The sequence below is a fragment of the Anticarsia gemmatalis genome, chromosome 6, assembly GCF_050436995.1.
Source record: "Anticarsia gemmatalis isolate Benzon Research Colony breed Stoneville strain chromosome 6, ilAntGemm2 primary, whole genome shotgun sequence".
Lineage (NCBI taxonomy): Eukaryota > Metazoa > Arthropoda > Insecta > Lepidoptera > Erebidae > Anticarsia > Anticarsia gemmatalis.
In genome coordinates, this window is record NC_134750.1 from 7654573 (window position 1) to 7674824 (window position 20252).

The 20252-nt window shown below is 34.0% G+C and overlaps 2 protein-coding genes across 7 annotated transcripts; one reads left to right on the forward strand and one right to left on the reverse strand.

Moving 5' to 3' along the window:
• Positions 1–4117: 4117 nt before the first annotated feature.
• On the reverse strand, positions 4118–11322 carry LOC142973651 (protein FAM76A-like). Of its 6 annotated transcripts, none has more exons than XM_076115592.1 (8): positions 11087–11322; positions 10872–10936; positions 9959–10062; positions 9777–9886; positions 8012–8121; positions 7390–7499; positions 6689–6810; positions 4118–6540 (listed from the first exon to the last, which is right to left on the reverse strand). In XM_076115592.1, the coding sequence occupies exons 1-8, from the start codon at positions 11180–11182 to the stop codon at positions 6304–6306; spliced, it is 954 nt and encodes a 317-aa protein (XP_075971707.1). In that variant the 5' UTR covers positions 11183–11322; the 3' UTR covers positions 4118–6303. The 6 variants fall into 6 exon arrangements, with proteins under 6 accessions (XP_075971707.1, XP_075971705.1, XP_075971706.1 ...); XM_076115590.1 differs by having other exon boundaries at positions 7381–7499; XM_076115591.1 differs by having other exon boundaries at positions 7390–7502.
• Positions 11323–12156: 834 nt separating this feature from the next.
• Positions 12157–18846, forward strand: LOC142973652 (uncharacterized). The gene is made up of 9 exons (XM_076115593.1): positions 12157–12362; positions 12448–12597; positions 12952–13087; positions 13524–13702; positions 14156–14346; positions 14776–14959; positions 15045–15105; positions 15263–15579; positions 15658–18846. The coding sequence occupies exons 1-9, from the start codon at positions 12314–12316 to the stop codon at positions 18609–18611; spliced, it is 4221 nt and encodes a 1406-aa protein (XP_075971708.1). The 5' UTR covers positions 12157–12313; the 3' UTR covers positions 18612–18846.
• The last annotated feature ends 1406 nt before the right edge of the window (positions 18847–20252 follow it).

Genomic DNA, 20252 nt, shown 5'->3' on the forward strand with positions numbered 1-20252 from the left:
ATTAACCGAATGTCTGCAAATTTACTCGGACGGGGTCTCAAATGGCTTCGCATGCTGAGAAAGCTGGTGGTGGGAAAGTCAGAATGGCTTAACCTAACCACCAACCTATAAAAAGTATGAAATCAAAAAATATATTGTGAAATCGGGGGTTTTCAAGATTTTAATTTATAGTTATTAGCACTTAGGTAATTGATTTCTAAATGTTTTCTAGTCAATCTTTCTTCACACGGTTCACAGCGATAAAAGTTTATTTTCTGTTCCTTTATTCCTTCTGTTTCTCAACTCTCCCCAATCTACAAAAGATGCTCTCTTCTTCTATAAAACTATTTTAGCTTTCTTGATGTGTTGAAACATAAGTCAATGGTAGGCTAGGAAATAGAAGGTAGGTGATAGAAGTAACTGGTATCATTCCTTTCTTTTCTCATTTCCCAAAATTCCTTCGTGTTTCGGAAGGCATGGTAAATTGTAGGTCCCGGCGGGCATTCAAGGATCTCTGGCAATCGTTGCCATTAGTCAGAAGCTTGAAAATCTGATAACCAGTCTTATGGTAGTCGTGGTATAGCCCAGGTAACTGGGTTGTGGAGGTCATATAGGCAGTTGCTCCATGTAAAACACTGGTATTCAGCTGCATCCGGTGAAACTGGAAGCTGATTCCAACATATCGTGACCAGTTTCTTAGGGCAGTCATTTGTTTTTGGGAGTGCACTTAGTCTAGCTTAATGGTACGAGGCATTTGTGAGACTATTAAACGATTTCGGACTTGTAGTGTCATAATAATGTGTGAAATGCCAAGTACTCGACTCGTTTCCATGATTTTCATAACATTTTTGATCGCCACCATAGCACATGACAATTATTCCTCTTTATACAGATCTTTTGGTCTTTTTGATATGATACTATTCGAAAACAAGTAACTAAGTTTTGTGCCAACATAGCCGTCCACAAATTTGAACCTTAATGAAAGGATTTAAGACCCAATTTCATTTAGCAAAACTGACGGCCGACTATGGGATATGTAGGTCCAATGGTCGGCCTCATGAAATTCACTGACTTTATATGCGGCCGACTACTGGTAAAATACTATTTTTGTCTTAGAAGAGTTTAGCTCAACGCAATAGTTATGTTGAGAAGTATTCGCCCTGTTAATTTCAACCACATATATGAGAATTGCAAAAAAACCAGTAGTCAGCCACTCATGGCCGAGTACTGGATCAACCTCATATTTTGCAAACCCAATAGTCGGCCACGTTAATTTATATTACAAAAGACAAATAAAACGCCTGCAATGCATGATTTTATCGAAGATAAACTATTAAATACTAGCATAAAATATCAATTCGTTCCATATTGCATCAAATTCATTTAAAAACATGCCAAAAACTAAAACACGAATCCTTAACAAAAAAATAGCAATGGCGACGTTTTTGGTCATGTCTTTGATGGCAGTTCATAAGAATGAGTGTAACACGTCAACCTGCCATGCTATCGAATAGTAATTGTGCATATTAGTCAATAAGATTATACAGATTCGATTAATGATTATTTTATTGGTCTTTACTATTTTCTACACTAATTATATGGATATAAAGCCTGTAAAGGCTGACTACTGGTTGGGGGCTGACTACTGGGTGCTTTACCCTACCCCAGTGGTGCAGAGATAATGAGTAGGTATAGTAGAGGTCTCGGATACAATTACTTACTAAAGAGAAATTTGTCTATAGTCACCGCATTTCCCCGCAAATTGAAGAAGAAAAATATGCGCAATTTATACATAAGTGCAATGTGCGTTCTCTATTCAATCACATCAAAATCATCAGAGGCTACTTACCAATTTATAAAGGTACTGTGCACGATGGAATCATATTTAGACATAAAATATTACGTTCCATTCACGCACATAGAACATTGTAGAAATTAGTAGAAATAAGTTTATTATTATTAGAAAATTCTAGTCGTAAAGAATAGTACGAAAGAACAATCGCGAACAATGTAAGCGGCGGCGATCCTTCGATCAAGGGCGCCGACTGTTCCCGAAAGATCAAGAACGAGATAGACATATAGGCGAGTCGCGTACGCGCGAGCGAGACGGCGGCGTTCTCGAACCTCGCGCGGTGCGGCACGGAGCGCTTGATCATTCGGTATGATTCTAGAAACAATGTTTGTGAATATAAATATGGACGCGCGCTGCGTAACATCAGTTTAAGTTTTAAACTCATCGAATGAAGATCACATCGGAGAAAGAAGAAAAGTACATAGTGAATAAACCGTACATAGTAAAGTATATGAACAGTGTATAGTAAATAGTTTATAATACAGTCCACATTGAAGATTTGAAGAAAATAAAGTAAATATATTACTTCGCAACCGGTGTTCTTATTGGAAGAATAGTAATCCTCCACAGGTACCTTGCGAAAAATTCGGAACGACAGAGCAGAGTCAAGTCTAATATTTGAACCCCGAATGAAAAAAATGGAATTAATAAATTAAATTAATTTACCTATTTATTTTTTAATGGCCGAGCCCCATAGCGTTGCGCTGCGCTGCAACATCGATGTAGGTAGGTATAATGATAGTGAACTAAAATGAAGCATTCATCTGTTTTTCTTACATGTCATAATTATTACCAAACAAGCTCATTGTCTTTTCGTCGAGGTATTAAAAAAAATGTGGCTGATAAGAATTATTCAATTAGTTTGGTTTTCAACTTTTTCGTCAAACTGATTATAAAAAAGTTGTATAATTTTTGTGTGTGTCCGAAATGTATAAATAGAAATATATTCTCCTCCTATCCCGGAAACATCATCGTGTTAGCGACGCGACGACGTCTGATGATGACGCATGTGTTTTCACGTTTACAGAATTGTTTCCCAGCTAGGGAAATACCTACCTACCTATTGTCTGTCAATCTTCCTTACTGTTCGGTGTTCCCTTTGTTTCAGGAATGAACCCTTTAGTCTTAAAGCAACCTACTATACATACTTCATCTGAAATTTTGTACTGCTCATGTTCGGTTATTGAATAAAGACTATAACCCAATCCGTTATAGTTGCCCGAGGAATTTATGAACACAAAATCCCGTTTATACCTTAAATTAAGAATTAAAGACCCTTATTATCCTTTTAAGTGACTGAAAAATATTAGCACCCATATTTTTATATAGGTACCTTTTAATACCTAAATTGTTTGTGTTTACTGATGCAAGAAAGTACTTTGCGGAATGTTTTATGTGTTACACCCTAGAACATTCTTTTTGTACCTATATTTTATTGGCTTAGTTTTCTTGAGTTGTAGACCTAAAACTTGCTTCAATCTAGCCTCGGTATTAGTGAAAATTATTATCTGAAAATATTATATTATGTGATATTTTACACCTTACACTAAATAACCAATTTCAATACGTTACTACGACTTAAAGAAACAATAGGTGAGTGACTGACTGACAGTGGCTATTAAGTAAAATGACGTTGACTGGAGATGGACAGCGTGTTAGCTAATAATGCGCTGGACGTGTTGTTTGCTCTAATAAAAACTATGTTTATTCATACTTATCGAGTTTAAAACACGCTTTGTTTGTTTCATGTTACTATTATCGTGACAGTATGTTGTGCAAAATTTTAATGGATTCCTAGATAAGTCTACCTGCGTACATAGCAAGGATAACTACAGGTGCTAGGTATGTACCTTTTATCGGTACCTACATTGTAAGTATTCTTAAATTTCAGTGCCTTTTTTGTTTTGAACATATACAAATTTTCCCTTTTGTTAACTCTGTAATACATAACTACTAAGCTGTCCTTCCTGTCTACGGGCTACGCTGTCGTACAAACCCGGCAAGACGTCACTCCCAACGGGTATTTGAGACTTGCCACAAAAGCAAACCGCTGGGTATTACGACTTACTTAATTTTAAATTCCCTGCGGTTTAACAATGCCTAGAAAACGGTAACGGAAATTTGCCCAACCTAGAAATCAAAGTCAGTCAGTGTATCTCATTTAGCAACTAATGTACGTCACATGGACAGCCACCATGCAGTACATTACCGCTTTGGCACGTTTATCACCATAATTAATTTAAAGAAAGAGACCTTAAAACTAATGTGTTGAAATAAAACAGAATATGAATTTTACACTTTATTTTCATTCATTGCTTTCACTAAAAGTATTCTTATTCTTTTTCAGGTCATAATTCTATTGGAATATTTGTTCCACAGCATCAAGATTTATTTTTATCATACGTTTATAGTACGAACATCTTTTGAGATTGTTTACTAGAATTATAACTATCCTTATACATTAAGACTCACGTGACAAAATGTGAAATTAACAATCATATCAAAAACAGGAACCAAACCTGTATATTATTGGTAAATGGTTAGTCTCATTGATTATGAGCGATTTACTGTTATCAACATGTGCAATCGTTGATCGCTTTATTGCTTATTGATTAATATATCCTTTTTAAGTTAGCACATTATTTTTTATAAAACAAAGGTTGATTGCAACCTTGGCAGAATTACATTACAATGTTCAACATCACAGATATTGTTTTCTACTTGTTTTTCTAAACATTATGATAGATGCTTGACATTCGTGTAATGCACTTATTGTTGTATTTACTACAAAACCCCGTACTGCACATAATTTGGCTATTGTCTGCTGAACATGTCAACAAGTAATGTTTAAAAATGCAAGTAGAAATAACTTGTTATGCTTAATAACAATGGTGTTCTTTCGTCGTACTTCTAAAGACGTTTATTGGTCTGTTTTTAGAGAAAGAGAATAGCTGGACGAATATTTCAAAATCACTCCATTCCAACATTGTGATGGGTACAAAGCTACGGTGACAACGAACTTGCAGCGATATGTACATGATTTTAAAGAACGTTTGATATCGTCGCAAACAAGAAGTGATGTGCAGGAAACATACAATCTTTCTTAAAAATACAAATTTTGTCAGCGTGTCTAGTCAGTTATTTTCATTTTTACATCTCTTACACGCACGTACAAAAAAGTAATTCGACATAAACACTGTATAATCGTAAATCATAATTATTGTTTATTCTGATATGACAAATTTATTCAGTCCGGGAACATATTTAGGTAGCACGCCAGGGCTTAAATTCACCTGACGGAAATTAGTGTCTGTATGGGTCTAATAACACGATTTTTAGATTGTGCTAATTAGGCACACGTGCTTTTCTCAATTTAGTAAATACACTGTTATAATTCTATCATAAAACGCTTTTTATTTTAACCCTTTTGCTCCGACGTGTTTATAATTCTATGACAAGAGATATTTGATTAATCGCCAATCAGATCTTATTATAGAATTATGATCAACATCCCTTATTAGATTTATGAGCATCGCCTATACAGACAATTTATTATTCGTGTTAATCTAAAAACTACTAATAAGATTGAATTTATTCTTATGATCTTTTTAAGTTAATACAACTTGTTCAAATTATGACAGCAAAATTAAGATTTTTAATTTAAATCGTACTTTCATATTACCTGTAGAAATTGAAAAAAAAAACTGAGTACAGTATAAAACGCACCACTCTATGCGAAATTAATAGTACGATAAACAATCGTATGATGTTGTCACTCCACGCAATTATATCAATATTTGCACATTAACATTGATTTATTACAATAGTCAATTTACTATAAATAGAAGGTTGTCTATACCAACTATTTCGCCATTTGGGTATGAAAAACAAAAAAAATATTGGATACTAGATTACTAAATTAACTAAAAATATAAAATATACATTAGATACAGATTTTACATAGTGTTAAACTACAAGGAAAACAATTGTCTTAGTCAGATTGTGCACCAGTCTAATGTATCTATCCATTTATAATAACAAATTGTAGTAAGTTGAAAATATGTCTAGACTCTAAGGTATTAAGACTTCGCTAAGACATAAAAAATATAAATTGAAACAATATACAAAATATAATCTCCAAAATTATTCTTTGATAACTCAATAGTCATAGACTTAATACCTTTCAAACCCGCATCGGTTTATACTCGTAACATTAATATTTAGCTGTACGCTACAGAATAAATTAATATTAATGTACTTTATTTAGGTAAATCGGTAAAAATTCTAATGTTGCATTAATAAATTAAAACTAAGATGTCATCAAATTGAAATCTACTTACGCTTATAATATATAAAAAAGTCTACAAATAAAACCATTTGTAGAGTAAAAAAATAAGAGGAAAATGTTTTTCCATGTTTTTGTCAAGTAATATTACTAGAAATGAATACATGTGTATCATTGTGAAATTGTTCTAGTTAGTGCTAGGGCTGTCCGTGCCGCTACCGCTGTTCTCTGTGTTCGCGAGCGCCACTTTAGTATTTTTATTGTTTTTTTTTGCCGACTTGCTGAGAGTCGCGACTTCCTTGAGAAGGTTTTGAATCTTTGTGTTCATGAGGTTGAACTTCGTCTCGTTGAGTCGGTCCTTGTTCTTCATTTCATTCCGAAGATCTTGTGTGTTATTCATGTGTTGGGCTTTTAGCTCCGTGATCTGTAGAAATTAAAAATGTGATCAGTATTTTTTTTATTTATATTCGCTTATAAAAGTCTTAAACAAAACATTTTCGTAAAAACGAAATACAAATTATAATACAATAATTGCAATTAATACTTTAAGATTAGATACAATAAATACACACCAATTTATCTTTGGCAAGTAATTCGTTGTCCTTCTGTTGCACCTTTTTCTGTAGACTGGCAATAGTCTCCTTGAGCTGAGTCATAGCGACAACGTGATCCGAACTGTTTGGGTCTAGTTCACCTGTTCAAAGATAAGTCACAATGTTATGAACTTAATTATCTTATTTTCATTAGTAACAACATTTGTTTCCATGTTGAAATATAAATATTATTCATAAATTATTATCATTAACAACCTATACTTATCTATACTACTAAATTGAACTCAAAAACAGGTGGAAGACAAATCATAAGCAAAAAATTAAAAAAAAAACCGTTACTGTCCCACTGCTGGGCAAGGGTCTCCTCCCGTAATGAGGGAGAGGTTCAGCCTTGAGTCCACCACGTTGGCTAATTGCGAATTAGGGACTTTGCATACCTTCAAGAACTGTTCTAAAGAACTTTCAGGCATGCAAGGTTGCATCACGATGTTTTCCTTCACCATTGGAACAAGTGATAATTATTTCTAATACACATATAACTTCGAAAACTTATTGGTATGTTGCCTCGGGTTCGTGCCTGCAACCACTAGCGTGGGAGGTGCCAACTTATACCACTCAGCTATCACTGCTCTTTTAAACATAAAAAATAGAAAAAAAAAGGATTAAAAACGTAAAATAAAAAAATAAAATAAAAGGGGGTTTCTAATTACCTTTCTTACCTTGCATGGGGTTCATCTTAGATTTCTTCTCGAGCGGCTGTGAGTCGTTGAGCGAGGAGTCACTCGCGTTAATCGACTTCATCATATCCGACTTGCGCTTCTCTTTGTGACTGCTTTTAGACCTGCGCGTTGATCAGATTTACACTATTCTGACGTGATATTCTATTCAATTATTTATCTTATTTTGTAACCTGCCACTGCTGGGCAACGGTCCCCTCCCGAACAAGAGACGGATTTGGCCTTGAGTCCAACAAGCTGGCTAGTGTGGGGACTTTAAATTCCCTCAGGAAATGTGTTATGCAACCTTTCAGCATACAATGTTTCATCACCATGTTTTTCTTCACCGTTAAAGCAAGAGATAATTACTTCTAATACAAAAGATAATTGTGAAAATCATTGGTTGTGTTGCCCCGGGTTTGAACCGTCGACCATTTACCAGCTTACACCATTTGGCCAGCACTGCTTCTTTATACTTATACATTTATTGAATTACTGGATTTTTACACGATATTGTATTGACATATTTCGAAAAACAAAAATACAATAGCTCTTTCATAGCCTACATAATAGACAAGCGCAAAAAAATAAAATGAAGATATCAAATAATCATACGAAAACTAACTTGTGTGCCCTGTGCTTATGTTTGTCGACTGATGATAGATGTTGTTTGGTCCTAGCCAGGGCTCGTTTGAGAGATTGAGTACATAGCCAGCACAGCAACTTGCCATCGACCTGCAACAATACGTTCTTTATCATAAGAATAAAAAGAAAAAAGTTTATTTAAAAGCACACTTGCAAAATTAAAAGTTGACTCATTTTATGGGCAAAGTAATCTTTAATATGACTAAACTAACATTACGTACGCATAAGGAGAATCAACCACAAAATATTATGTAGGTTATGTTCTCTTAAAATCGAACCGGGAAAATCGTATTCCTTAACTGATAATGTTAAATGAGGCAAGAATGTGTAAATGCACAAAACGTAGTTATAAGTCCTAATTCATTAAATTGGGATAATTCCAGACCCAAAACAGTCCCGGATAGGTTCTAAGTATAATAAAGGAAATATAAAATATGATTATTTCGAGAATCTTTGCAGGAATCAGGTCAATGTTCGATGACTAATGTTCACTAGGTGACCATTGTTCACTAGGTAAAAACTTTTAATTCGTAGGAATTACCACAATCCCTAAACATACCGGATTTGCCCCAATGCACTTTTAAACATATTGAGGTCGATATACCATATGCTTGTAGTATTGTTCTTTTTAGGTAATGATTTTGACTCATCCGTATACGTGTTTTATTCTGCGATGAAACAGTGACGAACTGACAACTGACGACAGAGCTACGAGAGCGCCACAATGGTCAGTAGGAACATTTGATCGTTACACTACTTGTTGAACGATCGCACCGCGCTATTTTTGTTCTTAATTTTTTATACACATATCGCTGAACCTATTCATTTCAAAACATTTACGTGTTTATATTTATTCATTATCCTGCTTTGCTACTTTAGACTATCAAAGTAACTGATTAGTTTGCTTCGATTTCAAACGACAATTTAATAAGTTATGTAAGTAGCTATCTTTAAAAAATATATTCTATGTTATAAGAAGTCATGAAATAACAAAGATAAGAGGAAATATTGTTCAAATTGTACTGCGTGACGTAAAAGGTATAGAAGACCGTTAGCCGTACCTAGAAACAATAGGCTTTTCATGATCACAAAAAGCATGGCTGTTATTGTTATTTGGTCATTATCGTAATGTAACCTGACTTGTGCCGGAACATTTAAACAGTGAAGGTTTAACTCATGGACATATTATATGTAAAGAAATTAGTTTAGACAATATTCTGATGATTCCTTTTTGTATTTTTATTTAATTTCTACAACTGACGAAGTACATCTAGCAATGTTTACAATAATATCACACTTCAATCATTGTTTTGGGGGTTCAGTTTCACACTTCAGCTGGCATGAAACTGTTGAGCCCACTACCGCGAAATATATAAAACATAAAGCAGCGCCCCCAGCGCATTTTGAGAGAACTAATTTTGTCCAGTAATTAAATCTCACATTCGGAATACAAAGTCGTTACGACATAACATAGTGAAAGAAATGGCGCTGTTGCCGAGTTTCGCGCTTTGATGCAATTTTATTTCGCAAATAGATATGTGATAAATCTGGTAGTAAAAACAAAAAAGCTTTGATATTTTACTGCAATACTCCTTAGAAACACATTAGTATGAGTTTACAAAGAGACTGAGCTGTAACGAATTTCTAAAACATTTTTCAACTGTCAAAATATAGTAAAGTCTTTCAAACACACAATACAAATGAATACAATTTTTTAATACTTCATAACTACCACTACTGAATACCTTTTTACTGTCATCATGGCGATCAAAAGCACAGCGTTGTTTGCACTGCTCACACGTAACAGCAGGCCCATATTTGCGCTCAGAGTTTGCACAGCGCTGGCATTTGTTACCTAATATTAATCAACACTTATTATTTCTTTCAATTTACTAATGCAATTAGCTTTAAAAAGAATATAACTTACCGATAAATGCAGCGATGATATTACAGTATTCACATGCTGTCGGTTTCCCATAAGCTTTTACATTAGCCTCACATTTCTTACAAATTGATGATGTGTTTGATTTACTATGAAAATAAAGATAAGGATTATGTGTGCTTCATTAATAAAAATCTACAGTTTTATAATATCAAAAGGAAGTGATGTCATGTAACACATAATTTTGTATATTTATTACATTTTTTTTACAATGTAACATGGTTACAGCAGCATTGAAGAATATGTAGGTTTGTATATTGACTGTTAGTAAGACTAACATTTAATCACAGGATGTCATAATAGTAGAGCAAGGGGAAGAACCTCGTAATCAAGCTGTATCAGGAAAGCTCAAGGAAAGCTCTAAGTGTTTATGCAAGCTTCCTTTCCAAGATTGACTTTGTAACGACTAAATGACAGAACTAATGTACCTAATGGTCCTATTTCAAAACTGACTTAGCTTTTTCATGCTTTGAAAAATTATTTCTGAATCTAACTTCCTTTTTTAATTTAGTAATGTAGCCACAATGGGCACAAAGTTTATTCTTACATCAATTAACTAACTAAAGAAATTCTGTATTACAATAGATTTGGTTGTTTTATTAAAACAATAGTTTTCCCATTCTCTGACTGTGCAAGAGAAAGTCTGTTATAGATTGTTCTATGTAATAACTATATCATTAGGTTTCTGGGTCTTGTTTGTACATGATTTCCATTGAATTTTATTTAGTAAGATTGGTATATTAGAATTCAGGTCAAACTCTAGGCATCAAGTGCTGTAAGGGCACTTTCCTGCAACCTCTAAATGAGTTTGTTATTGAGACTTGTGTTGCTTGTAACATAAAAACAGTCAATATAATTGTATTGTATAGATGCATAAGCCTTGGCAGCTGACACTGACCTTGTCTGTTGGAACTCAGAACGGCAGTACGTGCACTTGACGACGGGGAATGAGCCGCGACATTCCTGAAATACCATACAATACATGCGTCATTTATTGACGTCAAAATAACAGTAAATTGTGACGCACTAACGGAATCCCCGAAATCGACAGATAACGTGTACCGTAACAGTATATAACATACAAACTGTGACTACTTCGCTGTAATAACGAACCTTACAAAGTTGTTCACCAGTTGATAATTCCTCGAATGGATGTCTAGAAAAACAACGAGAACACGCAAAGAGAGGGGTAGATGCTGTATTACTCATCGTATATATCAAATAAAACTAGCGTTTCTCAAATAAAATAACTAAATGAAAACCACTTAACAAAACAATAAAAGATTTGACGCGATAAATTTTAACAACTGATATTGAAAAATGGCTTCCAATTGCAATGGCGATTTAGCATCAGTGACGTACAATCTGTCAGCTGTCAAATAGTAGTCGATTTTCGACTTTGCAGTCGATTATGTTAGTTAAAAGGAACAGACACTAGCTGGAAAAAAATGTTGTTATCGTTATTATTGTCGCGATCATCGTAAACGAACTTATATTACGGCATAACAATATGAAAAACATGCTCTTTATTAAATCTAGCCCATAGAAATAAAAAAACTGCTTTACCGCTTATCGGCTCTCTTGCATCCTATATTAGACATAGTATTTGCACCTTCGGAAGTGAAAGTTTATCTATCTAATGCTGCTAATTGAGTTTGGTCGTTGAGAGAGGAATTGAAAGCCTGTGATTCATCAAACTTCGAGATTCTGTCCTCTAAGTCAGTGTTCTTAACAGTAACTTGTGGTTTGCTCCCCCTAACCTAATAGGTATCCAAGGAGTCCACGGACTAGAAAAGGTTAAGAGACGCTGTTCTAAGCCTTATGGTGAACTTATTTGACAAAAACACTGTTTCTGAAACTTCACTGTAGCAAGGCGCTCGGTAACTAGAAATTATAATTTCTACTTACCCAGATGATTTAGCTAAGGAAATATTGTATGATTATTTTATATATTATTTCTAAACATAACTGTTACATTTAGGTATTTCCATCTTTAGAATGACTGTTAGAGTTATAGGAAGAAGCTAATTACCAGTATATTTATAGTATAGTATTTTATTTACGCTACGGTCTCATTAATCGATTACAGCATCAGTTTTAATCGAATTATGGCACCGTTGTCTTTGCACGATCGCTTTTGCAGAACAAAACATCGAGTTCAGAGAACAATACTCTATGTTTGTCTCTGTCCTGTTGTCTGTTTATGCACAGATTATTTTAGTTTTGATAGTGCGTGAATTTATTGCGATTGTTTATTTGTGAGGGATATTGTTTCAGAATCCTAATGTAAGACGTGTTACCATTGTTACCGTAAAGTGAAGTGTAATATTTACATTAAAAATGACGATACCACCTTTTCCTTCTCAAGATTTAGCGAAACTAGTTCTAGGTACGTTGACTGTTTGGCGGGAATAATGATATCCCAATTAACGGTCGGGATGATAATCGTTGATGTTCTTTGTGTTGTATTTCAGGATATCTTGCTGAAGAGCAGCTTATGACTGCGTATGATGAGTTTTTGCAAGCGAGTCCTTACTTAGACGCGGTTAGAAATGAGTATGACAGGATATTTATGACATCACTCAGGAATATTCTGGCAGAATACAGAGCTGTAAAAATATATGGTTAGTACAATGGAGTCCCGTTTTTTATGCTTGACTTTATCTCTCTCTCTCTTTTAGAAAAAAAGCCATAAGCCTCTTATCCATTAACCTGTAACTATTTTAGTTTACTTGTTATGTCACAGACTTTTTTACTTCATATGGCTTATAAATTCAATAAACAATGGACATCAACTCTTCATGTAGTTCCTACATGTACATGAAACTGATTGCTTTACAGTTTTCTAGCACTAAGGGTCTGTTAAGTTATGTCTAATTCGACAAAGATACCCTTAAATATATGTTTCAGAGATTACTTAATTTGTTGTTTTCTAAGTGTGTTTTGGATTAATGAAGTTATTTATTTTATTTTTTCAGTGGAAACATGTAAACCTTTTATACTAAGGAAGAAATTAGTCCAATGTGCCAATCTCTTGGAAGTAGTGAAGGTATTAGTGAGCTACACAGATGCAAACAAACTGCAATCACAGGATGGCACCAATGATAAGTTTGGGTAATAACAACATATTGTCAAATCCTTATCTACATTTTTCAACACCTTTTTCATTTTAGAGTTATTGTCGGTATGTAGTTTAAAAAACTACCCATTAATTTGCAAATTAAGAAAGTATCTAGGTTATAAGATAACATCATTAGCATAACATTCAAAAGTAACTTTTCTAGATAATGTTTACCAACCTTAAAAACACAGGCATTTAATTTGAGGTGGGGACAATTATAATGTTTTTACCAAGCAACATAAGTGACTACTAATAAATATTTAAATAATATTGGTAATTAGGGTAATGCTATAATTTCATCATTGATTTGAATACAATTTAATGTAATTCTTACAGCCTTAAGTTTTAACTTTAAAATTATCTTCAAACTAGAAGCTAATCTTAAATGTAACAAGTTCTAAAGTAATATATTTTTTATTTTATTTGCAGGCTACAAACAAAGCAGAATACATCAACCACATTGAGGCATCAAGTTTGTGAAGTGTGTGCTTCACTGAATTTGGCAAACTGTGTCTGTAAGAATAAGAGCAGGCTCAGTGGACACACTGCCAGTCAAACCAGTAGCTTGGAGAATTCTGTGGAAACTACTGCTTTGGAAGATTTACCTGGTATACTGTCTATATTAATAAGCTGACTTTTTAATAGTGCTAATCTATGTGTCTCTTACATTATTCATGATATACATCTGCAAGAGCAAGTCAATAGATTAGGCATAACGCAATGACTCATGGGAGATGATAATACCAAAGAGCTACATAGTACATGTGCTAATATTGAAACAGTTTTTGAGAGTTTTGCATTTGTCTGGTCTCTTTCAATTTCATTCAAATTCTATGATTATGCATCTGTAGTTTAGTCACTTACGAAAGCATTGCGAAAGTTTGATAAATTTATATTTAAACTTAAATATCCATTGAGGTTTTTTTATTTACAACAATTTTTTTTATTGTATCTATGTTGGTCATGAAATGATTGCTTATCTGCATAGTATGACATTTTGTGAAACTTGATATTTTAATTGTCATTGGATGATTTTGTGATAACCTTATGTTTTGTTGCAGGGAACCATATTACAACAAGGAAAAAATATCCAAGGGTAATAGATAAGGACACACATTCAGAGTCAAATTTAAATATAAGTGAAAGTTCAAGGCAAAACACAGGAACAAATAGTAGCAATAATGTACTTAGTCTTAGTCAGAGCTCACAGTTGAGATCTAATGAAAGTTCCTCACTCAATCTTGAGTCTATTGTAAGTAATTTTTTTTTTATCAAATGGCTACCATCATTTGATTGGTGTTTTAAAAACTAATCATATTTATAATAAAATAAATTTAACCTATTACTGCTGAGTAAGAGTTTCCTCTCTAAATGAGGGAAGGGTTAAGCCTTAACCGATTCATGGCCAATGACTCAACAGTTGAGTCATTAAAAAATCACGAAAATGAAGGTGGCAATGAATCGGTTAAGTGTAGTGTGTTTTGCAAGTTAGGATTCTTCATTGTTTGATATTTATGATGGTCTATAAATGTATCTCTGAAGATGTTGGCCTTGTAATCTGAGTTCTGTTGTAATATCTATGAGGCAATACAATCTGTCACTGAGCATGTGGTGAACAGCTTGGGGCATTGCCAGATCAGAAAATTCTTATGCAGTTTTACATAAATGTTTGTTATTGTAGGTGACTGCCACCAACACACCAGAATGCAGAGAGAAAATAGAAGAGTTTAATACTATTCTGAACAAAGTTTGTAACACTAAGTCTAATACAGACACAAGACTGTTTAGTATACCTGAAACTGAAACATTAGGCAATAGAGTGTCAAACACAGGCACTTTTCACGACTTTGCTACTGGAGTTAGTGGTAAGTAACAATATTGAAAACATACTTGGATACTTTATGTACTTTAAATGTGAAACTGTTGAGTAATATTTTATCTTTGCTCCAGGACATGAAAATAGAAATGATTTGATACCTGATTCAAGCACTTCCGAGAATTTAGTTGCACAGTGAGTATTGAAAACCTTTTTTTCTTGTTTAAGTGGCATGCTTTGTTATGTTTTATTTTAATTTGGCAACTAATCTTTTTTTAGTGATCCAAAAAACGCTATTTTTTCACTTGATGCTTAGCAATTACAACCTATTATTATTTATTTACAATTTCAGGACTTTAGTGGCTAAAGATAACAGTAATAATGCTAGTGAAGTGTCAAAAGCTGTTAATGAACATTCAGAAGTTAAGCCAAGTTATTCATATCCTAGAATAAAACCTAAACCTAATGACCAAAAAATAAAAATAATATCTGATATAAAGGTGGACAGTCCTTTTCCAACAATGACCAATGCAACCTCAACTCCATTAATGCAAACCATTGTCATAAATGGCACGCCGGCTTATAAACAGAAGCTTCCTGTACCAAATAACAACTACACAAAAGATGAAATAATGGCAATGCCTACTATTATTGTAGTTCCGACATCAGGTAACTATTTTATTCTTTGATTGAAACTACTTTTCGTAGCTAAAATTATGATTTAAAAAAATTCAAATTCTTTTGTAGCTCCCTCTCAAAAATTGACACAAACAAAGCCAGCATTGTCTCAAAAGACAAAGAAAGTGAAAACGAAGACTGTTCCATCAGCAAGACTACTTGGCCCTCTAGTCATAGATGTATCTTCAAGCCCTGCAGTTAATAGTAACAAAGAAGGTGACACAAGTAAGCCCAGCATTTGTTTACAAGATTCTAGAATTGAAACTGGTTTAGTCAAAACGGTTGATGTCACTAAGAATGCTTCAGTTCCAAAGGACAATACAATACCAGGCTCAGTTCACAATAATACACCACAAATCCTTCCCCCTGTGAGAAAATCTTCTTCAACTCCTCGTCGTAATTCCCATATAAGAGTATTAGATTTCACCACTCCTAGAAGAATCCTACATGAAACAATTCATGAAAAAGTACCTGAAGAAACTAATGATAAGTCAGTTGAAATAGTTATAACTAGAAGTCCTAGTGTTATATACCCCGAAACAGCGAACAGTACGAATAATATTGTTGAAATGAGTACTGTCAAAGTTCACAAAATTGAAACATGTCATATTAATAACCTAAGTGAAAATACTGATGCGAAATCAGTAACTCAGAAAAAAAGTAATTGGGATGCAGACTTGCGTGCCCTAGCGACAGCTAATGAAAAAGCTGCTCAAGTTTCAGTTAAGAAACCTAGAATAAGGAACACAAAGAAGAAAATAGAAAAGAGTAATGAGCCTACGGAAAAGAAAAAAGAGACTAATAATACATCAGAAACAAAAAAATCACGAAGCAAGAGAAAGAGTTCACCTAAGGGTAAGAAGACAAAAAGAAAAAAATTGGAGGAAGAGGAAGAACAGTACAATGAATCCAATGAGCAAGAGGCCAAAGTTGCTATCAAGCCCACATTTAATATTGTAATGACTAATGTTAAAAATGCACCATTAGAAAACACTAAAACAAACAACTGTCAAAATAAATCAAACAATGATGATGCCAATGAAACTCCTGAAGCAGAGAGAATATCGTTGCAAAATGAAATAGGTGCCAAATTAAACATTTCTGACTTCCTCGAAACTCCTTACAAACAAGCTCTATATGATATTCAGATGGAAACCCCAAAATTCTTGGGATCTGTGTTGCCAGATGAACCTATATCAGACATAAAGATAATGAATATTCCAACACCTCGATTTTTTGATACCCCTAAGCCAGTGCAAGCCACACCTAGTTACTCATCTCGCGCTACGGATTATTCTAGTGGAGGATCTTACTATAAGCCAGATGAACAAGATTATTTAAGAATCCCAGACTTAGAATGCCCTGTAACTTCTTCAAAAGAAGAACTTCCTAACCATGAGCCGCTTAAAGAAATAGAAAATGATAGTAGGAGGAGTTCTAGACCTATTAGGAAATGTACGAAGAATGTTTCATACAAAGCTGGACATAAAGCTAAAAGTAAAGAAATAGATGATAAGATTGAGATCGCATCAAACTGTAGTGATTCAACAAGTATCAACAGTTCATTAGATAATAGTAGGGAAAAAGTTGTTCCAAAAACACCCAAAACACCTAAAACTCCTAAAGATACAAAATCTAAATTAAATTCAAAATTAGAGACTAAGAAAAAATTGGAGTCTTGTAGAAAACGTAAATCGCCTGTTAAAAAAGATAAATCAATTGCTTTTATGAAAATCAAGCCAAGGCGACCAACACCAACTAAAGAAAATAATAAAAAAATAAGAAGAAAAACATCTTTATTGCAAAATGCATCGCCACAATCACATAAGAAAAGGGCAAGTGGGAAACAAAAGACTGTTCAAGTTACTCCTATTGTAACTTCTGCGCCAACTAAATCGCGAAGGAAGTCATCCACACCTAGGAAACTGCATTGCACCAAACAATTTAATTCTGAAAGTTCTGCCGATTCTCCAGAAATAAATGTGGTAAATAATAAAATCACTCCAACCACTCAAGAACAAGAAGTGGTTACATCACTAGACTCCGACACAGAGCAACTAGCACTGCGATGGTCTGATGATGGTTCTCAAGATGCAAAGCAAAGAGTTAGCGAATGTGAAGACATATCTAAAATAAAAGAATATATTGAGGCTTCTGTACACAATAAAATAGAACACAAAATTGATTATCATGACGCTAAGGGCACTCTGCAGGTGGATTTAATAAAAAGAGGCTTTGATGCTGAGACGGCAAAAATTATCGAACGGGACTTGCTTGATGCGCCAACCGAAATCGAGCAGTCTTGTCAGGAGTATGCACAAGTTCCTGATACTAAAAAAGATACACCTTCTGTCGAGAAGAACTCTGTATCAAATTCAGCTTCTACCAATGATTTACAATCAGAGGAAGAAGCGGAAGAAGATGATTTAGAATTATCAGTCTCTGAATGTAATGAAGGGACTGATAATTATATAAAATGTATAAGCGATACCAAAGATACACCGCGAGGGTCGCCAGTAACATTAAAGGACGCGTGGAGTATGGAGGTCTGCATTGAAGACGGACTACCCATACGATTAAGGGCAACTAATTTTAACCTTATATTTGATAACGTTTTAGATAATATAGAATCTGGTTATAGTTTCAGAGAAACTGAAATTGCTGTAAGTTCAATTTCCAATATGAATACATTGTACACTCCTCTTAAAGATCGCAGAACCCAGTGTTATGAAATATTTGACTCTACACTGACAAGTTTAGATACGCCCTTAAAGTTAAACAGTCCCAAGGAAAGAGTAATGGAGACTACAGAAATAGAAATAGTTGTTGAAGAAGAGAAAGATGAGTGTAAAGATAAAGTAGATGGTAAGAAAAGAAAGCGATTACAAAATAGTCACAGTTCAGAGGAATGTTTAAATGAAAGCAAAAAGTCGAAACCAGAAGCTCAGTATTTATTTAATTCTACTAACATTCAAAACATTGATATTGAATCAGTATTGAAGAAATTACATGGACCCTGTTAGTGCAGAATTATTATGACATTCTTATAAATGACTTGTGCACAACAAGTGTTACGATTATTATGATCTATTGTTACTCAAGATAGCAGTGTTATAGAGTATATTTATATGTGTTAAACACATACATACTGTAAGTTAATTATTGTACAGTTCAGTTTTTAGGTTTTTTTGTAATTAAGCTTGTGCCAGACACAATACACGACCATGTTTCTAAGTAAACGTTTTATAGTACATACAATTTTGTATTATTTAAAAGTTTGTTTACCCTCGACTTAAAAGCGATACTATAAATACATTATTAAAAGTCTTTAATCGGTGTAATGTTGAATAAGTATTATAAAACTGTTTTGTTAGTTTCGCAGATAACTTTCTACAAATGTAGTTTACTATTTTATATTTTTTTACGGATATGCAATTTTGTTATGATATAGAGACGCTTCAAACGCACAGGCTCGATTAGTTCAGACACTTACAAGTCGGTAATTAACCAATTATTCAGTCAACGAATGAGTGCGTCTAATTTGCCGGTTGGATTGGTGGTGGTGTGAGCCGCGTGCAATTATTATGATATTCTGTTTAATTAGATATCACAATTAGAGACCATCGTGACACTGCTCGGTGCGAACCGTCCATTATTAATGCTAATTTGAACCGTTAACTAGCTCTCCGCTGTGCCCGCGGGCAGCGTATGCGCTTATCTTTGAAAAATGCATCATGCAACGATTTAATTTTTTGTTGAAGTAATGCAAACGAATACTTACATTGTACCAATTTTTTTATTTAGGCCTGTTGTTACATGTCATTTCAAGACTTTGTTGCAAGCAATATTTTACTTGCTAATTACTACACAACATGTGCTCTTCCATAGACATTTGTGTCGATTTTTGCTTTCCTTTTTTTCTTCAATCGTATATCAGACTGAGCTTTGTTGCACCGCTGGATGTCTGACGTTAATATGAACCGAAAGTCGTGACATTTTTAAATTGTATTTTGGGTCTCAAGGTACTGTTTTGACTATTTCTAGTTGACTAATATTTTTTTCGTTTATATTGTGTGACGGAAACGTGCAGTACACGGCTATGGTCCATTAACGATTTTCAATTTATTTTATGTGTCTAGATTAGTTTAGCAAAATAAGCATTTCCTTATGAAAATCATTTAAACATTTGATTATTTTAAATTACAACTTCATCTTGTTTAAACAAAAAAACCTTTCTATGTAAAGTTATTAGTCACTGCCATATTAGTTTTCAAACCCCCCAAAAACTTGTAACAATAAATAAAGATATGTATTTAATTTAGTTGGGTTTGTTGCAATTGCTTATTATGTATGATTTTGTTTAAAAACTAAGCTAAAGAATCCCTATGTAAGTCCAAGAATACGAGTTTGAATGTATTGAAATTGATAGGATTTGCCTTGCCCCACCCGTCGCGGCGTCTGTTAGTTTGTCCGTTCATTATGACTACTGTACGGATTTTCGATTTTTACCAATAGATAACGCGATTCCCGATGGTTTGTATTTGACCTAGGTGAATCCAAAACAGCCCGCTTGTAGAACTTAATCGATCACTGGACGTCCTTACTGGAGTCATAAACTTTTCGATTAAACAGGCCTTCCATCCCTTAAGCCTTTCACTGCACAA